General features: G+C 42.3%; 1 protein-coding gene across 1 annotated transcript; it reads right to left on the bottom strand.

Annotated features, from left to right (window-relative positions):
* Positions 1 to 4027: 4027 nt before the first annotated feature.
* LOC104394958 (saccharopine dehydrogenase-like oxidoreductase) lies at positions 4028 to 12626 on the bottom strand. The gene is made up of 11 exons (XM_010004613.1): positions 12585 to 12626; positions 12072 to 12152; positions 11470 to 11599; positions 10505 to 10554; positions 8005 to 8135; positions 7358 to 7472; positions 6318 to 6437; positions 6147 to 6203; positions 5505 to 5616; positions 4599 to 4680; positions 4028 to 4133 (listed from the first exon to the last, which is right to left on the bottom strand). The coding sequence occupies exons 1-11, from the start codon at positions 12624 to 12626 to the stop codon at positions 4028 to 4030; spliced, it is 1026 nt and encodes a 341-aa protein (XP_010002915.1).
* Positions 12627 to 12669: the final 43 nt, after the last annotated feature.

Consider the following 12669-nt stretch of genomic DNA (forward strand, 5'->3'; position numbering starts at 1 on the left):
CTTAAACAAAAAAGGGCATGCCTCCCCTTACTAGCGTCTGTTGCAAATTCTCTGCTACCGAAAGCTCAGTGTACTTTTCATAATGCAGGCTACGCAGATGCCTGCACAGAAGCTGCAAGTTAATCACCGGGAGATTTGCCGACAAGACACCGGGCAAGTAGCAGGGTGAGGTACAGTAGCGCCTTGCTAGGCTGAGCAGCTGTGTCTGAGCTCCCTCTAGTGAGTTGTGCCGGTTTTATGCGCTCGAAGATCACTGCCGGCTACCGCGTGCCTATTGATTGAAGAGCTAAGTTTAAACTCAGGTACTTTAAAACCAAACAGGCCAAAGTTCTTTTTACCTCTCTTGTAACAGTTCACATTAATTCTGCTAAGTTATTTTCGGATTTTTCCTGGAAAGGACAAAAGAAGAAATGGAGTGTTAATGGTGTTAGAGACAAACTGAAACTAGACTGTTTCCCAAACACTTGCAAAACAAAAGCAGCAGGCTTGTCTAACTTCTTACTGCAGGTAACAGAAATATTTTCTCAAACACAGAAGGACTTTTGCCATCATGACCATGAAACAACTGTCAGAAATAAGGCTGGCATATTGATCTTGATAGCTCGTGGAATAAGCAGATGGGTGAATCAATAACTTTTTAAAGAACTCAGGCTGCTTGATTTTCTACATGATGTATGATTTCCAAAACATGGCCACCACAAGCATCAAAAGGAGATAATACAATTAATTCAAATGTGAGAGTTTGGGGTCCTCCTCCAGTAATATCCCCTTTTCAAATTTTAAAAAACATCTAAGATAGTTCAGTTCTTAAAGTAAAGAAATAAAACTAACATTAAAAAACCAAACAAAAAAAACCCTCTCATGCTTCGCCACGATCACAAATTTACTTCTGTTCACATATTCATACTTTTTCAAAATTACAGTGCCACAAAACCCCTCCCTGTCTCCTAGATACATGGCACTAACAAACTTGTGTTCCTACCCCCTTCTGGCTACAGCAGAGAAATAGTTCCCTCACAGTTCCTGTCCTCAGACTGCCCTGCCTCACTGAGTTCTGGAGTTTTCAAATCCAGGTACACATTTAGATGTGGGCCACACATTGAGAAGTGGGCATGACAGCAGCCATACAGTTAATCAGAGCAGGGTTAGAAGTTGTTAGCCCATCAGCCAAGAATTAATGAAAGCAGTAGAGGAAGTTAATTTACCCAAATGAGGAAGAGAACAAAGTGGAGCTTTGCACTTAACATTATGGAAGAGCAATACTTCCCCATCTACCGACTCACTCTTGTCATAGGTTCACCAACAGGAGGTTTGTTCACTTGTTTTTATGAAAGATCTCAGGAGAGGAAGCATCCAAAGGCTGTGGTAGTAGAAACCACTGTGCTGTCTCTCTTCCTCCCAAGCTAGTTCCCCATTGATCATGCACTAAGGGTGTGAATGGAATTGTGCTCTATCCTGTCCTACAAATCCTGTGGTACTTGAGGCTTTCAAGGAGAGTAACAGCCCCGTTGTGCTCAGTCACCAGCTCTCCATGCTGCCTACAACATGCAAAAGGTTCTAGGCTTAGTTTTATCGGAAGTGAGTAATGCTGGAGGCACTGTGACACCTAACAAGAAATGTAGCAAGTGGAATGAAAGGTACCTTTCAAGTAATTTGGAGCACTGTGGTCAGATTCCATATCAGAAGCAGCATGTAATGCTGAAGCCATTTGGCCTGAGTCTGTAAAAGCGCAAGAGGCATAAAACCAAGTTAATGGCAGCATGCCAGGGTCTTGTTAAAAAACATGTCTGTTATCCGAAAGAGAACCATAGCTGAGTGACCTTGCAGCCATAGTAGCCTTGCTGATAGCAGGAGCAGATGATTTGTTTTCAGCACCAGTTCAGTCCTGCAAAGAGCTGACTTGTTTTCATGTGCAGAGAAATGCAGATGAGGAAACTCCCCACCAGTAGTTGCTATTGAGCCAGTAGTTGCTCCCACCATGGTATGTAGTGCTTGCCATGACTGTGGCCATGGTCCAACATAGTCAATTTGCCAGGCCTTGCCGTATTGATACCCTAGCCACTGCCCTCAGTTCCAAAGAGACTTTACAGCACAGACAAGGTGCCTGTGAAGTCCCTCAATTTAAAAAACACCACCACTCCCATAAAATAAAAGTCCACAAGCCAAGGCCGAGAGAACTGCAGGCACTCCTGCCAGGCAGTGCTCAGGCAGCCAGGTTCCCACCCAGGCCTGGAGCTGCATCCCCCACAGCTCCCCCCCAGCCTGCATGCCTCCTCCCCCTAATGCAATGTGTGCTGCAGGAAGGGGCTTACCAGGGTCCCCCCTCCACCGCCTGTGAGAGACTGCTGGCTGCCAGGCTCTTGAGGCCCCTGCAGTACCATGCAGAGCCCCTGCTGATCTCCAAGGGCTTTTCAGAGCTCACCATGTGTCAGGGAGGACCACCATAGACCCTGCTGATCCGTGGTGTCTCAGGGAGGACCACCATAGACCCTGCTGATCCCTGTGGAGCTGTTTGCATAGAACTGTCCCTCAGAGAGTTGGCTGAGTAAAAATGGCCACAGCGAGTTGGGCAGGGACAGCAGTTCTATTTGAGCCAGAAAGTCTCCCTTTGTGCAATACCACCACTGGATTGTCATGGTAGCAACTGGCACCCACTGTTCTTTAATTTGAAGGAATCCCACAACAAATGGATCTTCTAAGAGGCCAGGCAGGGCGGATAGCTGTTAGATCTTCTCCGTCTTCACAGTGGCTACACCAAAAGACAGTCAGTAACCTAAGCCTCTAACTCGGATGATTTTTTTACATCCCCGTCACTTCAGAGATCCAGGTGGGTTCTGTGTTCCTGTACCTTGATGGCACCAGCATACACTATGCAGCAGTGTTGACAACAGTCTTACACTTCCATGGGTCTCATGTACCAGCCCAGTATACCCTGTTAGCCCTTTCCTACTCCTGACCAAAGGCAGTGACCCTGTATTCCAGTTCCTGGTAAGAGTATTTACTGTCTGACCCTTTCACTGCCAGACCAGAAGTGCCCTCGCCAGGATCAAAGGCAGGTGATCTCAGTCCTTCTACGTCTGGGAGATTGCCGACTGCCTTCAGCTCACCTGGCTGGCAGGTGTCATTTTTGCACATCTTGAAGCTCTTATGAGGTTGGCGAACAGGTAGTTTCTGCTTCCTGTCTGAATTCTCACAGTCCTTCCTCCAATTCCTTTGTTGAAAGATCGGCTTCTTCATCAAACCTTTCCTCCCTTACTAATTGATGGACTCATTCTTCTTGTCCACTGTTTCTTTTTCCCTACTGGGGCAATTACTGTTGTTTGGGTCCCTATCTCAGCCCTGGTGTCCTCAGATGAAGTTTGGGTCCCTGCCCTAACCACAGTGCTTTCTTTGTGCTTTCTCTTCTCTCCTTTTTTAGCAACAGCTCATTAAGGATGAAAGTCAACATACCTTAAGAAAACAGCACAGAGTCAGCAGATCTTTGTAATAACACAGGAAAAAAAAAAGACAAACCCATTCCTTAATCTCCAAGAAACAACAAGTTTTTATTTCACTATGGCCACTAAGGCTTGGAAAGGAAGAACACCACAAAGCAACCACAACTACCCAAACAGGCAGGAGGAGTAACCGGTGGTTTCATCTGCTAAGGCACTTCCTACCCAGAGCCTGCCTGCTTCCAATAGTTGGGGAACAGGAAAAAGGAAGAAGGCTGCGGTTAATTGTGGATACTATAGGGGATCCATTAAGTAGTACCTTCAAATTGAGATGAAAGAGATTCAGCAGAATTCTAGAAATAGTACTTGACAAGTCACTAATTTTACATGCTTGTGAATTAAAACTCAATTACCCCTCATGGACTCACTCACTGTCACAAATAGTATTGTCATTTTTAATTCAGGTTCTCTTCTGTTTCTGCTGCAAACAATAGCACAGTGAACCTATTTTATAATTAGGCTATTACAGCCACATCATTTTGACTGGGGTTGGAACCAGGAAAGGTGTTAGTGCATGAAGTTATGTTTTGACTTCAGACTTCAGGCTTGCTAATAACAGAGAACTCAATACCACATTTATTGAGGCGATCAATCAGTTTTGTTTTGCAGAAGGCAGCTGCTGGAGAATATACACCACCCCTGTTAATGAAAAGCAACAGGGAAAAACATCAGTGGTGCAGTAACTGAGTGACAACTTCTTTTGACATCAAAGATGCGTGTCCCTGCCTAAGAAAGGAAAGGCCACTTTGCCCCTCAGGACAGCGTATGAGGAACTTGGCAAGCTGGTCATATTCATAGGTTCATTTCTGCATCCAGCAAATTCAACAGAAATCACACAGTTAACTGAGAATACAGACACTGATGCAACAGATGGTGCCAAAGCATTACTAAAAACCTATGACTCCATCATGACTACCTTTCAAACTGAAAGGCAGATAAAGATAAGTGGCTTTAAATCAGTTGTGGTCAAGTAAGTCCCTTGCACAGCCTTTGGGGGAGGCAACACAGAAATCCACAGGACTATGAGATCTGTATTTTCAAAGAGAAACATGCACACAGCTGCTTGAGGGGAGCTCAAGCTGTTCTGCAAGGAAAAGTACTTACTGTTTAGGCAGACAAGCTGCATCTTCCAGAAGAGATACAGCTGCTTGAACCATTGCAATCGGCGTAGCAACATAGCCAGGCTCTGACAAAAAATAAAAGCCAAAGATGTTTGTTGAAACATGGAATGTAATCTTAACTACAGCATTCTGCAGAATAATCTCCTTGGCAATGAAATGTCCTTCCCCATTGACAAACAGCTTTCTTACATGGCACTCATCCCAAATCACTGGTGAAGTCCTTAAGATCTAATCTGGACAACTACTGTTTCAAATACAGGCCTATGACCACACAATAACCACTACTGATCAGTTCCTGGTGACAGAGGGCTCTCCACTGCAGCAAGAGCTTTCCACATTGTGTGCTTAAATTCAGAGTCTTGCAGTAAGACGGTTGCATTCAGCTGCATCTCTAGTTAAAGAAGCTATGCTTCATTACGTCCTTTCTGAATACACATTCTTGCTGACTCCAAACTTTAGTTCAGATGTCATTCCTCTCAAAGGAATGACCTGAGCACAAGCATGCTATAGCTAGAAATGATACTGGGCCAGATCTATTTAAGTTCTCTTACAGGGGACTGGAAACAAAAAAGTAGCAAGTCCAGGCTCTAACAACTGAAAACTATCTGTAATGTTCCCTCCCTTTAACTGCTCTACTCTGCAAAAATGACAACTGTAGCGGGGAGAATCAGAAGAAAAGAGAACGACAAGAACGTAAATCAACTGGCTATCTCAAAAAACAGGTCACAACGAATGCTACTATCCATGGTAATACTCTGTTAAAGGCTGTTGAGTCTGGCCATGCTGGACATGCTCCTTGAGAGGGAAAGGAACAACAGTGGAACCACACCTATTATTTTACAGTAGTGAATTTGAGGCAAAAGCAGTCAGCTGCTACCAACACACGTACCTGGTCCCTTGACTTCAGTGCAGATCTTTACATTTGGTTTGCCATTCTGTGGATCTTGCCCTTCACTGTAACCCTCACCAAAAAAAGTCATTGTAAAAGAAGTTCCATCCATCTGTAGTGGACAAAACAAGCGTAGTCACCAAAACAGCAACTCACATCAAGTAGGCACAAGTAGTAGATCTAAGTATCTATTATGCCAAGCACTGTGATCCATCTAACCATGACAGTAGTTACTTTCAGTTACTGCTTAAAAGGTACAATCTCATCTGAATGTTTAATCGCTTCCACTTTGGTGGAACTGTTACTGTTCTAAAGTCCAGTTACTCTCTCAGTGCTTTCAAGTCCTGAGTTTTTGCTGCTTAGTCTCCCTCTGTCATCACCTTCAACAGAATGAGTGCTGTGAGCCATCCATGTCAACGCATCAGACCCAGCAACATGATGCATTTTTTCCTCATAGAAGTTCCACTGACTTTGATGTCTAACAGCAGAACGCATGATTATTTAAGCACTCCAAGCTATCAGAACAGGTGCACACAATATCCATTCAGAAATTCCTGTGAAACTAAGCACTTACCTCTACATTTCTATTCCACCATGACCATAACATTTATTCAAGAATTGTGATGGAATACAGCCAGTTACCTGTTTCTGGGTTGGTCCTTTCTTTGTGAAGTATCCACCAGAGAAAAATTCTGGGTACTACATAAAGGGAGGAGAAACAAGGACAAAAAGAAAGAAGACAAAAGACCAACAGTAAATGAGAGGGAAAAAAATAACATCTCCAAACAATTCTTTCTTGTTCTGAACACTTACTTTTATCAGAAGTTTTCTTCCAGAGCTAAACTTAGCAAGGAGAAGAAATAAAATGCCAGCAAACGTCAACTTGATAACAGAGCCGAGACCACCTATGTTCACGTAAGCACCATACTGCACCTGAGGCAAGAACGTATTTTCAGTGACATCAGTTACATTCAAATGTTTGCAGCAATTAATTTGTAAATATACATCAACTCCCAAATACAACTGGTTGATACAACAGAGGGCTGTTTAAACAGGGCCTTGATCAATTGTCTTAAACAACTCTTTGAATAATGCTTTGTTTTATAATCCATTACAATGTAACAATGTAATTACAGAATGGTGAAGGAGTGAGCATGATAAACAAGAGTGGAAAACTTCAAAGAAAGATGTGTTTTGGTCTCTGATTTCAGGCTTCCATCCTGAGATCTTCCTCTCCTCCTCTTTGTGCTTTAGTTTAAGACAAACTGAGGCCTAACTGCAGAATTCTGGAATAGCAACGAGAAGCCTTTCTCATTAGTAGCTTCCAAGTCTATTTGTAGAGTGCTATTTCACCTTTATCAATGAACTGATGCTTGTGATTCTGCACAACTGTTTGAGACTGTCATTGCTGGTCTCTACTCAGGAAACCATAGAAAACAAAAACTAAACCTCTTTTCCACCACCATCATTTCACAATGCCTTTACTCAGCAGACCAGAGATCCAAGTGTCAAAGAAGTCTCCAGCTACAAATGAGCAGCACAAGAATCCTGCAAGAACTTCTCATAACTATTATGCTAGCAGCAGAAGCAAGCTCTGCAAACAGAGTGTGAAGTAGCATGAAACAGACCAGTGCACTCAGAAGGACCTGAACCACATCAGGTCAAACAGCTTCCAAACACGATTGACAGAACAAGCCTCCTTCTTTACAGAACCAAAAGCACTTTGCAGTTCATCACTACGTATCTAACTAAAGAAATGCTACCACACAGGCTGGAGTAAGAACTGTTACTACATAAATGAGAGATTTGTTGAAAATGGTACTCAAGACAGCATACAAATATCACTAACTTACCGGTGTTTCCTTCAACTCTGTGTGCATATAGCGCTGAGACCGTTCCACAACAGAAACATCAGATGGCGTGAATTGAACGGAGTACTTTCTGAAATCCTGATTGTAAAACACAAGTCTGCAAATGGGGAAAAAAAGTCAGAAAACATGCTCACATGTTCACACAGACTGAAAGAAACTGATTGTAATGGCTCTATCAACACTAGCTTTTCCTCAAGCATTTTTATGACACTCTCTCTTTTCCCTGAAAGCAAACCACTCTAAATTTATTCCTGGCTCAACTCAGAATCCCATGCACTAAAGCAAGGATGAATTTGATAATCAAGATAATATTCTCCTCACATTTATTGTTCCCATTCTACTGATCACTTCTGAAATCAAACTCAAAAGTTTGCCTTGTTTCTACAAGTCTCTTAGAACAAGTTAGCTTTGAGACCGAGGACAGGCAGGACATGTTTTTTCAGTAAACTATATAAACAGATCAGTAAAACTGAAATTATATTAAAGTCTACTTGCAGAACATCTATGTGCTCTTATTATACTGAAGTCCTAAATGCATCTTTTAGTATTTAATAATACACTAACAATCTATATAATAAATACTGGAACTGTTTGGAGACAGCATGTATCACATCTTATCCTTCTTATACCTTTTTTTAAGTTTTGCACCAATTACTGGAACAGGGGCATATCCAATCTTTTTCCGAAGCTTCCTCAGGTTGTCTTGATCTGCGATGCCATGAACAGCTGACTTCCATGTCCCATCATGTACAGAAGAACCCTGGTGACACATTATCAGTCACTAATTCAGTAGCAACAGATTTCATGTATTATTTTAAGGACAACCTTTAAATTATTAAATATAATACATGTTATTACCTTTGTTACATATATGCATTATGATTACATGCATTAAGTATATTGAAATGGGGTGTGTTGACTTTGGCTGGATGCCAGGTGTCTAACAAGCTGCTCTATCACTCCCCTCCTCAGGAGGACACGGACAGAAGAAAATAATATGGACTAAAAATCTCAAGGGTCAAGGTAACAGCAGTTTAATAAAGCAAATGCAAAGGTCACGTGTTGAAACAAAGGAAAACAAAAGATTCATTCTCTACTCCCCATCAACAGGCAACATCCAGCCAATTCCCAGGAAGCAGGGCTTTGGTACATAGCTGCTGCTCCAGAAAACAACCATCACCCTAACAAATGCCCCCACCCCTCTTCCTCTGTTAGCTTCTGTTGCTGAGCAGATATCATATGGTATGGAATGGCATGGTCAGTTTGGTTCAGCTGTCCTGGCTGTGTCCCCTCTCCTAGGATCTTGCCCACTCTCAGCATACAGGTGAGGTGTAAATGTTGGGTGCTGTGGAAGAACTGCTCAGCAGCAGCCAAAACACCAGTGTGTTATCAGCACCTCTCTAGGTACCAATACACAGCACAGCACTATGAGGGCTCCTGTGGGGAAAATTAAACTCCATCTCAGGCAGACCAAATGCAATCTCCACCCCTTATTCCATACCATTTACATCATGCTCAGGTCAACATAATTTAACACACACATATATATACATACATCTAACCATCCCACTGTATTTAATTCTCATTAATGAAATCCCTTCTTATCAAAACTTACAACTTACACTACAAACTTGAATCATCTATATACCCAACCTACAAATGGATACATTCTCATTAACTACGATTTCAACCTTTAGCATTACTCTTCTGTTCTGTGGGCTTCTACCACTCCTCCAGATGTTCTTAAGAACAGGCTATAAGTTGGGCTCCATCTGTCAAGATGAGTGCACAGGACAGGAGAAGCAATATGTTCTACTATTGGGCATTAACACCAGCTTTGTTTGGATCATTGTTGCATTATTTTAATAATTATCTTAGACACAGGCATGTCTAAGGGGTAGATAGGATCCACTTAAGGGTACTGAGGGAGTTGTCAAAGTGCTCACCAAGCCACTTTCCATCATCTATCTATCTATCTATCTATCTATCTATCTATCCATCCATCCATCCATCCAGGGAGGTTGCAGTCGACTGGAGGACAGGAAATGTGATCCCCATCTACAAGAAGGGCCATAAGAAGAATCTAGGGAACTACAGGCCTGTCACACTGACCACAGTGTCACGGAAGGTTATGGAGCTGACCATCTTGAGTGCCATCATGCAGCAAAACAAAGTAATCAGGCCCAGTCAGCCTGGATTTATGAAAGGCCAGGTCCTGCTTGACGAACCTTGCCTCCTTCTAAGACAAGGTGACCCACTTACTGGTTGAGGGAAAGGCTGTGCATGTTGTCTACCTAGACTTTAGTAAAGCCTTTGGGAGCTTCTCACAGCATTCTCTTGGAGCTTCCCACTGCATTCTCTTGGAGAAAATAACTTCCCATGGGTTGGACTGGCATATGCTTTGCTGAGTAAAAAACTGGCTGGCTGGGCCCACAGAGCTGTGGTGAATGCAGTTAAATCCAGTTATTGGCTGGTCAGAAGTGGTGTTCCACAAGGCTTGGTGTTGGGACCAGTTCTCTTTAATATCTTTATCAATTGTCTGGATGAAGGGATCGAGTTTATCCTCAGTAAGTCTGCAGATGACACCCACTTGGGAGGGAGTATTGATCTGTCTGAGGGTAGGAAGGCTCTACAGAGGGATCTGGATAGGCTTGATCAATGGGCTTAAAGGTCTTTTCAAACAAAAACAACTCTAGGATTCTTAAAAATATTACACGTTATTACAAGTATTGCATAGATGTATAACGATTACACACAGTAAAGTATATTGAAACAACCCGTCCCAAGCAAAAAAACAAACAGCCAAGCACTAGGATTACTGGCAACACACTGTGTACCTGTTATAGATTACTTGAGTGAGAATCCTTCCCACAACTCTGCAAAAACTACCACAGTTTAACACAACCAAGTTTAGGTAGACAGCCCATGCAAATGGACCATAGTAAAGCATTTTTGCTTGGGAATAGTTTCTATAAAATGTTTCTAAAGAATTAAGTTCTTAGACTCATCATCAAAGAACTGCCAGCTTCTTCACTGCTCTACTTTAATGTAATGACACTTACTCTAATGTGCAATGGTGACGCTACCACAAATACCTCTGCATTTCCAAGAAGGTACAAACCAACTAACCTCAGGTCCAGATTTCACAGTCAAGAAACTTTCAACAGCAGTTAAGGTACCTTTAAGGGAGGAAAAACCATTACTTGGCATATAGAATAGAATGGATGCAGTTGGAATGAACCTATAAAGATCAACTAGTCCAGCTGCCAATACACATTCATTGGTTCACAAAGCCTGAGCACACTCTGGTACACTCAAACAGCAGGCCAGTTACATTATTAGTTGAAAAGGCAAAGTCACAACTTCATCCTCAAGTAAGAGAAACTAAGATTGAGTCCTACTGCTATCTTAGTTAGCAAGTAACAAAATTATTCCTTCAACAAAGGTCATGAATAGAATACTTCTTGGCCTTTCTAGTTGTAAGTCAGGTCTGATGAATGAAGTATCCTTATTTGAGGATCAAGTACTGTTTGCATAGAATTAAAGCACCTCACATCTTTTCTCAAATATATTTCTTCACTTTCAGCTACTCTCCAGCTGCTCTTACAGAAAAAGGCATTGTATGGCACTATCTACTTACACTCATACAACAGCCTCTCAGCACTCGCGGTAGAAAAAGAAAACTTACAAAATCTGATTACCCACTAATTTGCAATCCCTTTCCTGCAGCCCTCCTGTCCCCACTGCCTCTTCTCTACAACAGTGTCCTACCCCACAGGCAGTGTGCTGAGGCTTGTCTAGGGATGTCCACAGGCTTACTGAACAGCCTGCTGCTGACAACTGAAAGCTCTGTTCTCTCACTGAGCAACATGACCCTGAATCCCTACTCTTCTTTATGACCAATTTTCCTTAATCTAATGAGAATATGATGTACATTTTTATCTACCAGATTTGGCTGAAACTAGTCAGCTGGTAGAGGCAGGCAGAGAGAGAGACTGAGAGAGTTTCTACAGAGGCAGTGCTGCTTTAGGAAACCTTATCAAAGCATCATCTGCATTTCTTTTTCATTGTAAGGTCACACTGGACTCAGTCACCTTTCAGCTTGTCTCTGGTGTACAGTACTCCCATATCAGCTGGTATAGAGTCAAAGCCACAGCTTCCAACGACATATACTCCTTTTTCCGCAGCTTTGTCATTGTATTTCAGGTACATTTCTTCCAGAAACTAAAACACAGTCAAAACAAACATTTTAAGCAGAACTCTGTTTTTGGCCATGCCCAATACTAGCTATCAGCACTTCCCTGTTGTTTCACAGCACCCTACATATTTCAAACCACTTACAAACATCTTTAAGACAGACACATGTCATTTCTGCTTTACAGTATAAAAGCGTCACAGCAGTGCAAAGAAAAGTCATCTGGACAAAATTCCTATGTAGAACCACAACCAAGACTTCAAGTGGAATTCAAAACTTCTGGATTTACAGAGAGAACCTGAGAGGCTCTTGTCTAAAAGCACAAAACTATGTGACTAATACACATTAGCGTACTTCAAAATAATTAATCATCTTAAAGCTGCGTACCTGGAGGCAGAATTTGCCTAACGTTCATAAAACATTAGCAGAAACATGAAACAGAACCAAATACTCCTTTAACAGACCCATGATATAAGGTGTAATTTCTCTGCAGTCACATACCTGAGGCTCTCCACTGATGTCAATGTAGCTTGCGCCATTTTCAACACAAGCTTCTACCACAGGCTCTCCAAGGAACCTATACTATAGAAGGAAAGGACACGACACATAAGAAAATAATACCCACACACTATGACTCACCCAAGATGCTTCATCTAACATATTTATCTACAATAACTGTAAACAATTGCATAACAAACTGAATCATAGAGCTTGCTCTGAACACCGTACTTGTCTCATGAGACCACTAAGTCCGATTTAACATATGTAATCTCATAGTGCTTTTTGCACTCCTCAGCTTATTTTCTGCTGAAACACTCTTCATTTCAAAAATATTACCAGGACTCAACTTCCAACCCTCGTACTTTGATCCCCTCTGCATGTGCTGGAAATATTGCCACAAAAAGACTAGACCCCTGCTGTATGTCATAAGAATTATCCTTGAACTGCACCACCAAAAATCACGACGGCAATTACACCAGGAGAGATGGGGAAACCTTTAGGCGACTGCAGTACCCAGCGGTACTTTCGGGTCCGTTTCAAAACGCTACATCTCATCTGGACGCCTCCCGAAATGCCGGGGCCCAGCGGCGGGCTCCCC

The sequence above is a fragment of the Chaetura pelagica genome, unplaced genomic scaffold, assembly GCF_000747805.2.
Source record: "Chaetura pelagica isolate M959 unplaced genomic scaffold, ChaPel_1.0 scaffold278, whole genome shotgun sequence".
NCBI lineage: Eukaryota > Metazoa > Chordata > Aves > Apodiformes > Apodidae > Chaetura > Chaetura pelagica.

Bases quoted from the DNA above. Each gene is read 5' to 3' on its own strand.
- LOC104394958 (XM_010004613.1), bottom strand. From the start codon at position 12,626: ATGAGATGTAGCGTTTTGAAACGGACCCGAAAGTACCGCTGG. The intron at 10,555-11,469 runs GTGACTGAGTCC...CCTCCCTTAAAG, and splicing joins CACCAGAGACAAGCTGAAAG to GTACCTTAACTGCTGTTGAA. The intron at 7,473-8,004 runs GTATAAGAAGGA...CCCCATTTGCAG, and splicing joins GGTGCAAAACTTAAAAAAAG to ACTTGTGTTTTACAATCAGG.